At 43.8% G+C, this 17,064-nt stretch overlaps 1 protein-coding gene and 1 pseudogene across 2 annotated transcripts; both read right to left on the reverse strand.

The window, feature by feature from the left end:
• Window positions 1–206: 206 nt before the first annotated feature.
• Window positions 207–11,150, reverse strand: LOC115170685 (uncharacterized protein C16orf45 homolog; annotated as a pseudogene).
• Window positions 11,151–12,369: 1,219 nt separating this feature from the next.
• LOC115171371 (major facilitator superfamily domain-containing protein 6-like) lies at window positions 12,370–15,902 on the reverse strand. 2 transcript variants are annotated; one of them, XM_029728113.1, is made up of 3 exons: window positions 15,591–15,902; window positions 14,681–15,276; window positions 12,370–14,647 (listed from the first exon to the last, which is right to left on the reverse strand). In XM_029728113.1, exons 2-3 carry the CDS (start codon window positions 15,218–15,220, stop codon window positions 13,370–13,372), a joined length of 1,818 nt encoding a protein of 605 aa, XP_029583973.1. In that variant the 5' UTR covers window positions 15,221–15,276; window positions 15,591–15,902; the 3' UTR covers window positions 12,370–13,369. The 2 variants fall into 2 exon arrangements, with proteins under 2 accessions (XP_029583973.1, XP_029583972.1); XM_029728112.1 differs by having other exon boundaries at window positions 12,370–15,276; window positions 15,591–15,901.
• Window positions 15,903–17,064: the final 1,162 nt, after the last annotated feature.

Below are 17,064 nucleotides of genomic sequence, written 5' to 3' on the forward strand. Positions count from 1 at the left end.
AAAAACAGCCTAATTATCACACTCACTTGATAACACAAAGCATTTGTTAGCGTAGTGATTCATAGAGATGAGAGTACAGAAAGCACAAGATTCAATTACATGATCTTGAAATAAATCAATTTTGCTCCTTATAACCAGCTTACAATATCCTTGCACAAGCTTTTACCTGGCTTGGTGGTAATACAGTCCAGATTTAAACAGTTATTTAATAATAATGGTTTAATAATGGAGAATAAACCTACATTTACAACTCTTTAATTAGACAAGCATGCTAAACCGATACAATATTTACAATCAGAAGTTCTGACATTCTAAGCCACAAAACATAATAAGTAGCCTAATCACAATCAACTCCCATGGCCATTAGGATCATAAATGTGAAAATACATGTTCAGTTTTCCACCCAGATAATGTGCTACTACCAGTCAGTTTGGATTAAACCATTGTAGAGAATTAAACATACAGAGCATTGTGAATGAGCTGTTACATTGAGCAGACTGTGCTCATTGATAGGTGTCAGGTTAAAGAGTGTTTTGTAATAGAATAAGCAGCAGACAGTTGATTTCAAGGCATATTATCTCATTCAAAGGGGAGAAATTCTGATCTCCATTATTCTTGGAAAGTTGTCCTTGATACTCTGAGATATTTTTCAAAGCCACGTTCACAGTACATGGTTTTCACTATCACACATTTACCTCTATTGTCACAAAGAATTACAAGTATCGCAAATTGGCAACAGCAATTCCCGTCAGACCAATCAGCGTAATTGAAGGTAATGGGGAACAAAAAAAGCAAAACATGGCATTTGAAACTGAAATTGAAACAATATTACAATTGTGAAAGCAGAGAGCTGAATGTAATTCTGGTGACTTTCCAGGAATCAGACACAGCTAATAACAGGGTAGCTACCACAGTAAAGCAGCTAGTCCAGAGGGGAGATACAAAGGAGCCAAATGACAGAGAGAGGAGGATCTATTTTAGCTCCTTTTTTCACTTGGCATGGAAGCCAAGCAAGCAGTGGCCTTTAGCAAGGTAGTCATTTCCAGGAGCTGACCCAAATTTGCTACAGATATAAATAATGTATCAGAATGGAAATGTTCTGTTGTCATTTTCACTCTGTCCAAAGGATAGTACCTCTGTTAATTGAAATATAGCTACAGACCAGAATACTTATTTTGACCATGGTGATGAAGAAACTGTTGATTTATGGACTTGGCTGAGTCAAGTAGGCTATATACACTTTATCAGGAAATGATCAGCAGGGTCGTTCCATGAAAAGAGTGCCTTTTGCAACCCTTTGATATAAGTAGAAATTGTTCACCAATGTTGAATTTTAAAAGCCTGTTATATCAAATGAAGTGCCATGTGCTAAACAAAAGTCCCAAATTAAGATTTGTTATATAAATAAAGACTTAGTAAAGTGCAAAAAAAAAATCTGCACTTTGACATTGTTTAGCACAGTGCACAATCTGTGACTTCTTTGAAGATTTATGGGGCGGCAGGTAGCCTAGTGGTTAGAGCGTTGGGCCAGTAACCGAAAGGTTGCTAGATTGAATCCCAGAGTCGACCTCATTTTAAGGTCAACCCTGTTACGTGAACTGAACTCTCGTTTCATGACAGAATGCAAAAATTTGTTGAAATCTACATTTTTCTTTTTACCAAGTTACACTTCTCAAAATGCACTAAATTGGTGCAATGACCCAGCAATAGATTCATTGATGGGAACACAGTCCCAACCGTCACTGTACATATGTTTAGGGTTATAGTTGAAGTATGAGAGCGCTGTCTGCCCGCTCAACACAAATAACCCCATCCAGAAACCAACAAAGTGTCTCTGTCTCTCCACAGGGCAGGGAGTCTACATGACAGAGCATGTGAAGCCGCAGCACTCCTTCAGGAGGGTGAGAACGGTTTTGGTGACGAAGGGAGCGGACGAAGTCTGCTGGGCTTTGGAGGTCACCCTTCGGTCCTCTGTGACATCTGGGAAAAAAAGAGACATCATTATCATCCTCATCAGCATTGTTAATGGTGTTATCATATTTTAACTTGGTTCATTCAATGAGTCTTGGACTAACTGCACAAAAGGAAGCTTCATATTAGAGCCTTGACTAACAGCACTATGGTAAGACATTTGCATATACCTTTTTTTTTTCTTTCGAGGTCTTGGGGAATTTAGACGGCAAGAAATCATCCTTCTTTGTCCTCCTTTCTCTCCCTGTTGAAGGAGATTTAGTGGTATGAGCACAGTTAACAAAAGGTAAAATCTTTATATCTTTCACAGCCACTGTTGCCATAAAACAGTCATACACACACAAAATAAATAAATAACCAACCAACCGGATAGAGACAGAGGCATACACAAACTCCTCCGACATTTGTTCATATGTGTGGATGGTGTGAATTCACTTTAACAATATATCATTTTCTCTTCATGATTTTCTACTGTCAACATCACTTTACTGTAAATTATTAAGTATCTGCTTCCCACGTATCACCCACCTTTCTGAGAGCTGTCAAAAGTGTCACTCAGACTTGTAGTCAGAGAAGCAGGGATGCCTGACATGCAAGAGAGCTAATTTAGCGCTGTAAACAAATGCAATGAGGAAGGGGCTTGCTTCCTCTGTGTGACTCACTGTCATTTACACTAAATATACACTGAGCAACACACAACTCTCAGCCCAGCCTCTAGAGAGAATACAATACTCAAACCACAGAAGTGAAAAATACCCTTTTAAATCCACCTCAACAGATTGATCGCATGGGTTTAATTCACATTGACATGGAAGAATGTTCCCCAACTGGCTCAGATACAGTATTACTCAACTGAGTCACGAAAATGAATGGTCACTAGATGCTACTTCGGCAACATGGATAGTTACGGTAGCCCTTGCCTTTAAGAACATGATGGCCCAACCCTCCTTGCCTTTAAGATCATGGCAGCACTCACCTGAGACTCTCAAACTCCACGTCATCCACCAGAAAGTCCCTGGTCTCCACCAGCTTGTGGATCTGCTGCAGCAGCTCCTCCTCCTCCGGTCCTCGTCGGATTTGTCTGTGTCTGGAGTCATACATTTTACATCATTTACATTTTAGTCATTTAGCAGACGCTCTTATCCAGAGCGACTTACAGTAGTGAATGCATACATTTCATACATTTTTATTTATTTATTTATTTTTTGGTACTGGCCCCCCGTGGGAATCGAACCCACAACCCTGGCGTTGCACACCATGCTGGCGTTGCAAACACCATGCTCTACCAACTGAGCCACAGGGAAGTATGGAGTGGTCATACAGCAGTCACAGAAAGTTCATATAGTAATCATAGATGTTAGGAATCATTAAGCATTCATACAGCTCCAGTTCAAGATTAAGAACCAGGCAAATTAATCTTAGGCTGATGGATCTGTAACCACCAGAAGACTGTGCATGGTGTTCCTGTTATAATACTGAGAAGGTGGCGTGGATAGCATTACCACTGGATCTAACCTACCAAATGTGAGATAATTCAGAGAGAGGCTGGGGCTGAGATAATGAGGACGTTGTGCTCCAAATCTTCTGCTTGTCTGTCCTGCAAATCTTTTATTATTGGCTTTCCTAGAGCACTACCTGGACCATAAGCCCTTTTTATGCAGATATTCCCTCATTTTCTGGCACAGCGAGTGTGTGTGCTCTATAATGTGAATTGAACACCTCACACAGAGAGTCACCTCATACAAAAAAGATGCCATCTAGAAACCAAAAGGGTTCTTTGGCTGTCCCCATAGGAGAACCCTTTGAAGAACCCTTTTGGGTTCCATGTAGAACCCTTTCCACAGAGGGTTCTACATGGAACTCAAAAGGGTTCTCCATGGAACCAAAAAGGGTTCTCCTATGAGGACTGCCGAAGAACCCTTTTGGAACCCTTTTTTTCTAAGAGTGTATGGTAGCCTACCTGAAACAGACACCAGCTTCTGAAGTTCTTTTTTCAGCCGTGTGATTTCCTTGCAAAGCTGAATGTCGTCCATCCTGAGGGAAAATAATTGAGGAATCTATTTCATTCTCAATCATAAACCACATTGATATACTTCAAAGGCAATCTATCTTCACAGCCGTTTAGTATGACCCAGGGGAAGAGAACCCAGGACGAGGTGAGAATCAGATCCTGTCACGTATCGACTGTCAGTACAGTGGCTGTTCTTCTCCCTGTACCACACTTAGTCTGACACTCAGGAATCAAGCCTAATTGATCTTATTGACAGAACAACTGAATCCCATACAGAATGCTTCCATATAGAGGATAGAGAGATTGTAGTCTTAAAAGATACAATCATGCTGGCTCCAGTGTTGAGTAATGTAAAAAAATGTCTCTCTGAAGACACTGTGGCTTGCATGTCTAACCCCAACCCAGGGTTAACACTTAAGGACAGAGTCACTAGTCAGACAGATCCTGCTGGGAAGTAATAAGGGTTGTGACAGAGGACCTTCTGATGTGATCACCCTTCCCCTGGGACCACAATGTGCCAGACAACCCTGCAGGTGTCCCGTCTACTGAGGCATAACTTTCCTCAAGCTCTCAGCTTCTGCAATAACTCCTCTATTAGAGCGTGGTCAATATAACGACAGCGAATTATAGCAATGAAAAAATAATTGCTGCTGAGTGAAATAAATTGTCTGACAGGCAGGCAGAGCTAGGACAGATACTCTACATGAGTGTAAAGATAATGACTTTTATTTAAAAATAACATTTTGTGACTCAACAAGCGATTCGAACACAGTCCATTTAAAATGGCCAAATACATAGTAGAATGTAACGCTATAGAATTTAAGCGATTTCCCATTTCAGCTTGGTAAACATAGACATGATAATAACCATATTAGCCAATCCTACAGACAGAAACCACTTCAGTGGAAATGGTAAACTAAATTAGCTTTCTCCTCTTCTCAGGTGGACTGAAATGATTGTTGGCTGAGGGTTTATTAGCTGATTTAACTCTGATACCACAGGGCCTCTGAGAATGAGTCAATCTATCGGAGCTGCATCAGATCTCAATTCACTAATTGACTCAGGTAGGGAGGTTTAAGTAAACAATACTGGTCAGACACTGAGGCTCTGGATAACTGGGCTTTTCTGTCGGACAATAAGAGGAAAATTAACTCCTAGATAAAACATGCCCCAAGCCCTTTAAGCACAGGAAATGTGTTATTAGTGACCAATACAGTACCTGCATCACAGCTTATTTGCATGGAAATTGTGTACGTGCTTTAATATGGATTCACTTTATATTGCCCTGTCATTGTGTCTGAAGCTGCATCCCGACATTACACCTTCACAATAAAGCACCTTGTGGTGCCTACAGCATTAAAGAATACACGCTGAACTGCATATACCTAATGCACTGCATGCAAATGAGAGTTCTCATTTAATTCCATAAGTAAACCATGTCATGTTGTTCGTTTCTAATTTCACTTCCACCTAAGTAGATAAGGAAACAAGCTACTTTACACATCAGAAACCTAACAGTAGTTACTCTTCCACATGAACAAAGGTACATTGCTTGTTATTATGCTATCACTGTTCAGTTTCTCTCTGTTACAGCTGTGGTCAGCCTTGAAAAGACCTTGAGCTCTGCAGCGACTGGCGTCAATATGCTCCTGTCCCTGGAGATAAAGACAAGGAATCACAGATACAGTAAGAAGTGAGAAAAGCTCTCTCTGTGCCGCTGTGCTCATCTACTTAACGGTGGGCGGAAGTGTGGTTGTTTACCAGGCCAATAGTGATTATTGTTAGTGTAGAGTAGGGTTAGTGTTCAGTAATCATACTGATTCTCACAGAAATCCCATAGGATGTTTTACTTTGATTAAAGGGTTTCTTATATGTAAGCTCCAACCCAGAAAGGTCTTGAGGAGGAACAGTGAGAATGTAGCCTACTGTACGCGTCGGTGCACATCTCCCCAGCAACTGGACCTCCCCATACCCAGCATCATTATCTTTTCTCTGAGTCTCTCCCCTCTTTCCCCTGCACGTCACAATAATGAAGAAGAAACATTACAGCCAAGGGGATCGGACAGAGAAGAGTATAAAACCCTTTGTTTTTAGAACTAAGTCCATGTGCAGTGACGAGACAAGTGTAGGAGCTGAGCTGGTAGACTAATAGGACAGCAGGCAAAGCGCTGCTGTCCTCTACACAGTATTCACCTTCATGCACAATCGCTAGATGCTGTCATATGTGGAGCGTCACCAAGTCCGAGGGGATCACTGTGGAACTCTAATGAGCCCTGTGAAAACCTACTACAGTTCAACCACAACCCATTCCACAAGGAGCCAGGGCATGAATGTTATGTGTGAGACTGAAAAGGTCAAAAATGTGTATCCTGTTCTTCTACCTCATACTAGAGGGCTTTGATAAATCACCAAAAGATGTCAGAAACTGAGTGTTGGTGTGATTGGATAGTTATTTAAAAAAATGCTCACATGTATCTTAGTTCTGATTCCCTCTGTACTAGAGCATCACGTATCCCCTCGATTCTGAAAAGCTCCCCTTCAATGTGATCTATTGTGATGGTGGAGTCCGCCATTGAGACAATGTCTTCCTCTGCTGGAAGAGAAACAAGAAAACAAAGATACACTATATATACAAAAGTATGTGGACACCCCTTCAAATGAGTGGATTTGGATATTTCAGCCACACCCATTGCTGACAGGTGTATAAAATCGAGCACTCCATAGACAAACATTGGCAGTAGAATTGCCCGTACTGAAGAGCTCAGTGACTTACAATGTGGCACCGTCAAAGGATGCCACTTTTCCAACAAGTCAGTTCATGGGCAGCCACACACAAGCCTAAGATCACCATGTGCAATGCCAAGCATCAGCTGGAGTGGTGTAAAGCACGCCGCCATTGGACTCTGGAGCAGTGGAAACGAGTTCTCTGAAGTGATGAATCACGCTTCACCATCTGGCAGTCTGACGGACAAATCTGGGTTTGGCAGATGCCAGGAGAACGCTACCTGCCCCAATGCATAGTGCCAACTGTAAAGTTTGGTGGAGGAGGAATAATTGTCTGGGGCTGTTTTTCATTGTTCGGGCTAGGCCCCTTAGTTCCAGTGAAGGGAAATCTTAACGCTACAGCATACAATGACATTCTAGATGATTCTGCGCTTTCAACTTTATGGCAACAGTTTGGGGAAGGCCCTTTCCTGTTTCAGCACAAAGCGATGTCCATACAGAAATGGTTTGTTGAGGTGTGGAAGAACTTGACTGGCCTACACAGAGCCCTGATCTCAACCCCATCAAACAGGCCTAATCCCCAAACATCAGTGCCCGACCTCACTAATGCTCGTGTCTGAATGGAAGCAAGTCCCTGCAGCAGTGTTCCAACATATAGTGGAAAGCCTTCCCAGAAGAGTGGAAGCTGTTATAGCAGTAAAGGTGGGACCAACTCCATATTAATGCCCATGATTTTGGAATGAGATGTTCGACGAACACGTGTCCACATACTCTTGGTCATGTAGTGTATTAGCAAGTTATTCTCCTGCTAAATTGAAATAGTACTGTGTATCAGCATAAAAATGGGAACAAATGACTGCTTATTCTGCTCGCGCCACCTATCCCAGCACAACATGATCGTGTCATAGAAGAGAGGCCAGAACAGAACTCCTGTCTTTTCAAGTTAAGTTTCATTTCTCACATTTACAAGTACAGTGAAATGCTTAACTTGCAAGCCCTACCCAACAGTGAAGTATTCAATATCAAAATAGTATAACTAAGAAAAAACTAAAACATGAGAAAAAATGTATTAGCTATATACAGGGTCAGTACCAAATGTACAGGGATACTGGAGTATTGAGGTAGATATGTACATGTAGGCAGGGATTAGGAAAAATGACTGGTATCAGGATAAATAATAATAAACAATAACAATAGTAAACAGTATGGCAGCAACATAAGTGGTGGGTGGGTGTGTGTATTCAGCCTGCCTTAATTATAGCATGTGTGCAGCACGCTTCCTGGGTTTCCTCCCCCAGTGGGACAGCATGGAGGGAACGAGCCTTTCTGAGTGGCACACTGCCAGGCTGGGCAGAGACTCAGTGGTGCTGAGACTGGGATGGCATGACGGCAGCTATCGTTAAACAGTTGACTTCAGGATATTGATACATGCCTGAGTTTCATGAACAATGAGAAATAATCTCAGACAATGAGAAAGAAGACAGAATCAGTGACAATTAAAGTAGGAAAGAGATGCTGAACACCCATGGACGAGTACATTTCTAGAATCTATAACGAACTGGTTAGGTCATCAGTTGAGGAGACTCGTGCAGTCTCATTAACATTTCCTAATTTGGCAGTGGTGCCAGGAGGGGGCCGGTCTGTTTGATTGGTCATAGTCTGAAGCGCTGTGATCGGTATCCGTGAGGAGATCCTAGTTTCCCAAGATGATATGACACACTGAATATAATCATCTCCATTATAGTCATCTCAACCTGCAATGGCTTAGAACTGTCAAATACTATACATATCTAAACAATGCATAACTAACTGGTGCATGAACATATATTGGGCAACTACAACAATAAATCATTTGGAATTAGGACTAGTTTACAATAAGTGATAATCATGTAGATTCCTCTTCATTTGGTCTAGACATGTTCCATCCTACAACAGACGATGGGTTGGAGAACTGGAATAAACCCTCCATTGCTCAGTGTAACGCTCTACAGACTTGTGTTACACTGGCTGGGGATGAGGGGAAGAATTGAACATGATGGTGAGGGGAATTTGAGGCAGCTTGATGATGACAAATGACTCGGATCTCAGTTTTGGATTAAAGGCTGAGATGTCCTTCTTTAGTCTATTGTTACAGAGGGGCTTTTCTGATCCAATGCTATTGTGTTCTTAGTTAACATTAGTTTAATGAGGCAACTCAAGACACCTCCCATAGTGAACTCCCTCTGACCTCCAGACGCCCAGGTAGACTCCTCACCACTATGTCATCCTGCAGCCCAGACGCCCAGGTAGACTCCTCACCACTATGTCATCCTGCAGCCCAGACGCCCAGGTAGACTCCTCACCACTATGTCATCCTGCAGCCCAGACGCCTAGGTAGACTCCTCACCACTATGTCATCCTACAGCCCAGACGCCCAGGTAGACTCCTCACCACTATGTCATCCTGCAGCCCAGACAGAATCCTCACCACTATGTCATCCTGCAGCTCAGACGCCCAGGTAGACTCCTCACCACTATGTCATCCTGCAGCCCAGACACCCAGGTAGACTCCTCACCACTATGTCATCCTGCAGCCCAGACGCCCAGGTAGACTCCTCACCACTATGTCATCCTACAGCCCAGACGCCCAGGTAGACTCCTCACCACTATGTCATCCTGCAGCCCAGACAGAATCCTCACCACTATGTCATCCTGCAGCTCAGACGCCCAGGTAGACTCCTCACCACTATGTCATCCTGCAGCCCAGACGCCCAGGTAGACTCCTCACCACTATGTCATCCTGCAGCCAAGACGCCCAGGTAGACTCCTCACCACTATGTCATCCTGCAGCCCAGACGCCCAGGTAGACTCCTCACCACTATGTCATCCTGCAGCCCAGACAGACTCCTCACCACTATGTCATCCTGCAGCTCAGACGCCCAGGTAGACTCCTCACCACTATGTCATCCTGCAGCCCAGACAGACTCCTCACCACTATGTCATCCTGCAGCTCAGACGCCCAGGTAGACTCCTCACCACTATGTCATCCTGCAGCCCAGACAGACTCCTCACCACTATGTCATCCTGCAGCCCAGAAAGCCCAGGTAGACTCCTCACCACTATGTCATCCTGCAGCCCAGACAGACTCCTCACCACTATGTCATCCTGCAGCCCAGAAAGCCCAGGTAGACTCCTCACCACTATGTCATCCTGCAGCCCAGAAAGCCCAGGTAGACTCCTCACCACTATGTCATCCTGCAGCCCAGAAAGTCCAGGTAGACTCCGTGCCTTCCCCCAGAGGCAATATTCTGCCCCTATTGTGAAAATTGCTCCTCACAATTGGATTTCAAAATGTCATTTTGGATTACCAGAGCTTTACCAGGGCTCTGTGTGTGGCTGGCTATACTCCGTTCCTGTTCACCTTTTTAGAGACTCATCACTGTCTCTTCCTGTGTCACCTGTGAAGAGTCACAGCTAGAGGCAAAGGTGAGTCATATCCTCACACTGTACAGACAGATTAACACAATGAGTCAGGACAGCAGTTTCACATCTTTTTAGGATACCAGTCCACTATACTGAGCCCCTCTGCATACCAAAAAAAAAAAACGAAGAGGAAGTTTAAAAAAAAAACATTAAAAAAAAGAAAAACGACTTCTTCAACCTCAGCTCAAACTGAAACACCCTCGATTTCCATCATATTTGCCTACTAATTCAAAGCAAAGTCGCTCTTTAGGTCGCCTTGCCGCCCCCAGCCTTCAGATGTCATTTTAAAGTGTACTCCCCTGCCTTCTGCACTGCACACACACTACCGGATTACGTAAAGATCCTGTGAACGTTCGCTCTGTTCTATGCCTTGTTGCACCAAATTCTCTTTTCAGAAAATAATTCTCACTCTCAGATCTAATCTAGCTATCTTTCATCACGAGTCTTCCCGTCCTGGATTTTACACCTAAATGCAGTAACATTATCCATGTTCATGTAATGATTCTACTAGTACAGAAGGACATTACACCAGAATATCAGATCACTACTCCATTCCACTCACCAATGAGTGTCCTTAACCCAGTCAAGTGTTGTTCATTTTATGATCAGCACATGGACCAGAGTAACATTGAGCCTTATAGCCATGAAGAATATGACAACACTTTGATCTAATCTGAATTACTGCAAGTATCCAATGTATAGGTGGAGCTCAGTTTGAGTATCATATACATCTCCATAAAGTCTCAATCACAAAACATATTGGAGTTTTGTAAAGAAAATAGACAAAAACGTTACAATTTCAGCACCACGTTCTATCAAACAAATTTTTTTCCTCATGCAAAACAAACACAGTATAATAGATAAAAAGGCAGCCCGCATATATACAACTGTATGCCATGTACTGTATATAATTAAGCATTTTGCAAAGGCTCACCTTCCTTTTCGGCTTTTCGATCCAATTTGGTTCGTTCCAAAGACCCATATTGTTAGGAGGATTTCTTCGGTTTGAACGACATTTCTTCGGTTTGATAATGATAAATCAGTAGCAGATAAAAACCCTAAGCCTACTTAAGGCTATTTGAAAATGAAATTACACGGCACAGCCTATTTATTTACGTGGCCACAACGAAACATCACCACGTGGAGAATACATGTTGAACGTCGGCTGTGTATTTGCAGAATAGTGTGATTTCAGCAACACGGACACAGCTCGAGTCGGATGACGATAGTATAACGTGAAGCGCCACCTTGTGACTTGCAAGGGTAAGGTTTGGAGGGGATCAATATTCCACTACCTCAAAAAAATGAAGGATTGAATAACATTCACATGTGATATCAACTTCCACCATTCATTTTCCATCATGCCTGATTGAGTTAATGCAGGACCTGACATGATTTCATCCTGCAGAGACTTGAGGACTGACTGGTGAGGGGGAAGCATTATCTGTGTTCACTGAATGGGGCTGTCAGCCAGCTCTGTCTGGTCTGGAGAGACTGGGCTGGCAGCAGGTGCTGCCTCTGGCCAGTAGGTGGAAGCACTCCAAGCCCAGGGCAGCGTCACTTACCCTATAAGCTGATCAAGCAGCTGTGTACACACAGGGACTTCAGACTAAAGTCATCAGTAGAGAGCAGTATCCTATAGGTCTACAGTACACAGACAGATAAAAATATTAAAAAAAGAGTTCAGTCAATTTCATGAGGTGACAATTCACCCCCCCCCCCCCCCCCCCCCCCAAAAAAAAGCCCAAACTGTCTGATAAGGTCAGGATAGTGCGTGAGTAAATCAACAGTATGAGGTGGACGTGAACAGAAGGACCCCCGTCTGGGGCCGACTGGTCCGGTTGGAAAACAAATATTTGACTTATGGCGCCTGCTCAGGCTGATAGCTCCTTATCACTCAACTGACTGTTCTCTACAGGCATGAGTCATGACAGACAAGGCCAAATACAAAGATTCAAGAGGAGTTCCACATACTGCTGACCTTTGCTTTGTTACATTAAGAGGCGTATTGATAGACACAAGAGGCATTGGGTTTCCTGCTTGTGTTCTTTAAAAACACTACAAGACATTTGACACTACGCTGTTGTGAGGTATTGACATATACTGTCCACTGCATTGACTTACAATGTATCAATACATATACTATAAACATTAGATAAACAAAATGTATTGTAATGCCAGTCATCAATATTTGAGAATGTCTTCAAGGTACAATACTAATCTTTTTATTGATATACTACTAGTCATTGGACATGTATATCAACCACTGTATGTAATGTATTGTTATAGCCACTCCAAGCATTGTAAATTAGACAAAGGTTTCAGGGAGAGGTGCTAAACTATATTAGTGTCTCTGGCTGATATGCTGAAATAACAGTCAGGTCAAAATGGGCACCTGTGGCAAGTTTGGCAAACATCCTTTGAAATACAGGTTTAGCAAACACCATCTAACCTACAAGTTCAGCAACCAACCACAGATAGCTTCTAATACTTCCCCCACACAAGAGGCACTTCATGTTTAGTTAGGAAACTGAGCCAAGGGGTGAGTTCTACTACAGTTGAACAATACATAACATTTTCACAGTGGACTCAAGAGAGTAAGTATCTTTGTCATGTGAGAGCAGGCTAAACCACACATACAGGATGAGTCTGTTAGTCCAGGGTTTTGTCTCGCCCAAAGACCACACCTACACTCAAGAGGCCTTATGTTACAGACAGTAAAGCTGCCTAACGTGGACTGTAGTAACACTCATAAGCACTCGCACAGTCACCTGCCCTCACCTAATTCTTCTCTGTTATTTGCTATCCAGAGTTTCTTGATAGCTTATTCAAATGAGTTTATCACTACTCTGCATTCACAGTGGATCAACCCCCAGTGCAATAGTGAGGCTTGCAGTCCATGTGTTAAGTTTAACTGAAGAATGCTAAACGCCTTCTGGGAAGGTGGAGAATGCTAGAGCATTAGCACTAAATGAATAAAGCTGCAGTAATGGAGAATTAAAAAGCAATACTTGGTTTTCAATTAAACCAGCCAAGGACGGATTCACTTAGCAGTTTGTGGAGCAGCAAGAAGGCAGACTAAATGAAGAGTGACATGTCTGTAAGTGGTGGAATCCTCCAGGAGCAGAATTGATACTGTCATCCTTCCATTATGTTGCATATTGTTCCTTAGGTCTAATGATTTATACTCCTGCCCATGTTATTATTGCTCGTCATCCTCCATGGCCTTCTCCAGCCAGTCTGTCTCCTGCTCCGACTCTGATTCACTCACTTCACTGGTGTCAGCAGCGAGGAGGCGTGAGTAGTTGATCCTGCGTTGGCGTGGGGCTTTCCACTGGAGCAGGGGTAAAAACAGGCACCACAGGAGCAGCATCACCGCTACCCCTCTGAATAGCACAGATACCCCAAACCTGTGGACAACAAACCCCCCGGCCATGCTGCCCAGCCCTGCCCCCAGGTCCAGAGAGAGGGCCTGGTAGACCCTCCTCACGCTCCTCTCTGTGCCCGGCGTGGCCACGTCCTCGCACTGCACCTGCACTGCCCACCAGAGGGCGCCACTGCTGAAGCAGCTCAGCACCTGGACAGGTATTGCAGCCCAGGGGCCCCACAGGAAGGAGTAGTAGAGGCACTGCAGGGCCAAGCAGGCCGACCCCACCAGCAGCACCCTGCCTGGGCTCAGGAGCTTCGACACCCGGCCACTCAACACAGGGAAGGCGGCCCGGGAGAGCAACGCTACGGCTAAAGAGAGGCCCATGTGCAGCTCGCTGCTCCCATGGTCCTGCATCTGCCACAGCAGGAAGTCATCCACCGCAGACCCTGCCAGCCCCATTAGGAAGGCAGTGGCAGCACACAGCAGGGCACGGAAGTCCCCTCGCACCAGCTGTAAAGCTTTGAAGAGCCCAGTGGAGCGACTACGCTTCTTGTTTAGGTAGAGGGGCAGGAAGGCCACCACAGGCACGGCCAGGGTTGTCACAGCTGCATAGGAGTAGAAGTGGACAGCGCTCCTGGGTGTGTGTGAGCCAATGAGGCAGTCCAGGTGGCTCACCAGCAGTCCTGCACCACTCACCCCACACACTGCCCCAAGCAGCCCCCACACTCCTGTGCTACCATAGCGATCAGAGGCATCCACAAAATCCAAATACTCATACAGCCCATCGTCCACGGTCCATTCCAGAGGGGCGGCCATCAGCTCCCATATCGACACCACGATGAGGAGCATGAAGAAGAGCTGGTGCTGGACATCCATAACTTTGAGGCTGCCCAGGAACTCTAAGCGGGCCTCATCCTTCTCCCTCTGCTGCTGCTTCTCCTTTTCTGCTGACCTGCTAACCCTCCTCACTGTGGGTGAAGTGGTAGAGGCACTGTGGTGGGACTCTAAGCCAATTCTCTTCCCTCCTTTACTGTGGTTGGCCACAGATACATTCACTTGTGACCATTGAGTAGTCACATTGTTGGAATGTTGCAGCTGGAGTGTAGTCACATTGTTGGAATGTTGCAGCTGGAGTGTAGTCACATTGTTGGAATGTTGCAGCTGGAGTGTGTAGGTTGTGGCTTGGCTCATTGAAACAGCAGAAGACACAGGGTCACTGGTTGTCTCTGTAGGTGAAGATTCATGTGCTGCTGACTGGGACACAATGGTAGTGTGGGTGGTAGGCATTACACTGCCAACAACACGCACATAGTCACTCAGCTCTTCAGTGGGGCTCACACTGAGGTGAGAGATGTTGCAGTGACTGGTCAGCGTCTCGACGCCTGTGGATGGGATGAGCAGGAGGACGAGGGCTGCCCCTGCTGAACAGACCAGAGACCCTGTAATCACTGCCCTTCTCTTGTTGTAGTGTTTGGACAGAAAGCTGGCCAGAGGGCTCCAGACCAGGGAGATGAGATGCTTGGTGCTCATGAGAAGGCCCGTCATGGAGGGAGTGAGGCCCAGGTATCTGAGGTACAAGGTGAGGAAGGGGAGGACGCAGGCTCTGGCACAAGAATACAGGAAGTGGAAGGTGCTGGAGAGGACTAGAGCACCCTTAATGTCGATCTGCTTGTTCCTCTCCATGGCTGCCAGCCAAGTGAACTCGCTGTCTCACAGACTATCTTCATACAGAGCACGCACTGTGAATAAAGACAAATAATATGTATAGAAATCCATAAACATATTTCAAACAGTAGCTAACATGTACATTTACTATTTAATAATGCAATATTGCTTAAAATCAAGTATAGGGACATAGCAATTATATTTAACATTGAGGATGTAATCATATGTTTTTATTTAACTTTATTTAACGAATGCCTATTAGAAGAATTACTGAAAATAAAGATATAATGGGCCATATGTCCCTAATCAAACCTTCAATAAAAAAACTGTGAGCTAATTCAATAGAGCCAAAAACAACCACTAACATCAGTAGGCTACAATGGCTTACCGTCAAAACGATGAATCCATTTTTCAGCGCAGCTGGTGTGTTTGAGGCTAGTCAATGCACCTGTTTTAACTGAAGCATGTCCATGTCCACGTCATCTTTTACGGTAAACTGTTTTACACAACTTATGCGTTTTGAAAGTACTTTAATTAGCGTATGGTTATTCTTCGTGCTCGATGATTTTGTCTCTGACTTTTTACGTCTCTTATATCGTTCTTGGCAGTTGTCACGAGCGCATACGACCTGATATCACCTCTCCGTAGTTGAAAAAGCAGTCGTACACCTTGCACGCATTAAGCTGTTTGTCTGCAGCGCCCTCAGGGCGTGAGGATGACAACTACGCGAGACAGGTAAAAGAAAAAAAACAGCTCAGGTAGTGAGTTTGTCCAGCCCTACATGATTAAATGAACTCAGTTTATTCATACAAAATATCCACAGTCAAACTATGATATTAATTCTAAACATTTAAATCGGGTAAGATGTAAGAAGTAATGTCCTCTGTGTTTACTAACACAGTGCCTTCCTTTAATAGCATAGTGTAAACAGAACATTTATTGCAAGCAAGCACTGTAGAAAGTAATCCAAATGAAATACATTCAAAACATCAACAATTCACTGGACTGTCCATCAGGAATTTGCAAGGAAATATACAACTGATAAATATGTCTTTATGCAGTAAGATGCTGTGTTACAGAAAATTACAAAAGTTTGTCGTGTTTCAAGAATATCTCTGCACTTTCGTAGACAGGAGTGACAGCTCTAAAACATGTACTGTACCTGTTGAACCCCACCCACACTACTAGGCATTGGCATCGATTAAGCTGAACCACAGTGCACCTGTCTATGGCCCATGACGTGAATGGGAATGAGCGCAATTCTCAAATTGAACAGTAATCTGCTCCGTCATGTTGTCTACTAGGCAAATGTTGCCTCACTCAGAAACAAATAACCAGGGTGTTTACAGACACAAGATCATCCACATGTATTGATCACATTTTTACTAATACTGTAGAACTATGTTCTAAAGCTGTATCCGTACCCATTGGATGCAGTGATCACAATATAGTGGCTACATCCAGGAAAGCTAAAGTTCCAACAGCTGGGCCTAAAACAGTGTACAAGAGATGATACAAATATTTTGTTGTGACTTTTATGTGGATGTAAAAAAATATTTTTTGGTCTTACGTGATTAATGACGCTGCACTTAATGAATTTATGAAATTGCTTCTTCCAATTATTGATTAACATGCACCTGTTAAGAAACTGACTGTTAGCTGTTAAGGCTCCATGGATTGATGAGGAATTGAAAAACTGTATGGTTGAAAGAGATGGGGAAAAGGAGTGGCTAATAAGTCTGGCTGTATATTCGACTGGCTGACTTACTGCAAACTGAGAAATTATGTGACTTAAAGCAACAAAAAGGAGAAGAAACTGTATTATGAAGCCAAGATAAATGATATAAAACACTTTGGAGTAC

The sequence above is a fragment of the Salmo trutta genome, chromosome 32 (assembly GCF_901001165.1).
Source record: "Salmo trutta chromosome 32, fSalTru1.1, whole genome shotgun sequence".
NCBI classification, from domain to species: Eukaryota; Metazoa; Chordata; class Actinopteri; order Salmoniformes; family Salmonidae; genus Salmo; species Salmo trutta.

What these genes read in the sequence shown, in the direction of transcription:
- LOC115171371 (XM_029728112.1), bottom strand. Translation starts at nt 15,220, where the DNA reads ATGGAGAGGAACAAGCAGATCGACATTAAGGGTGCTCTAGTCCTCTCC.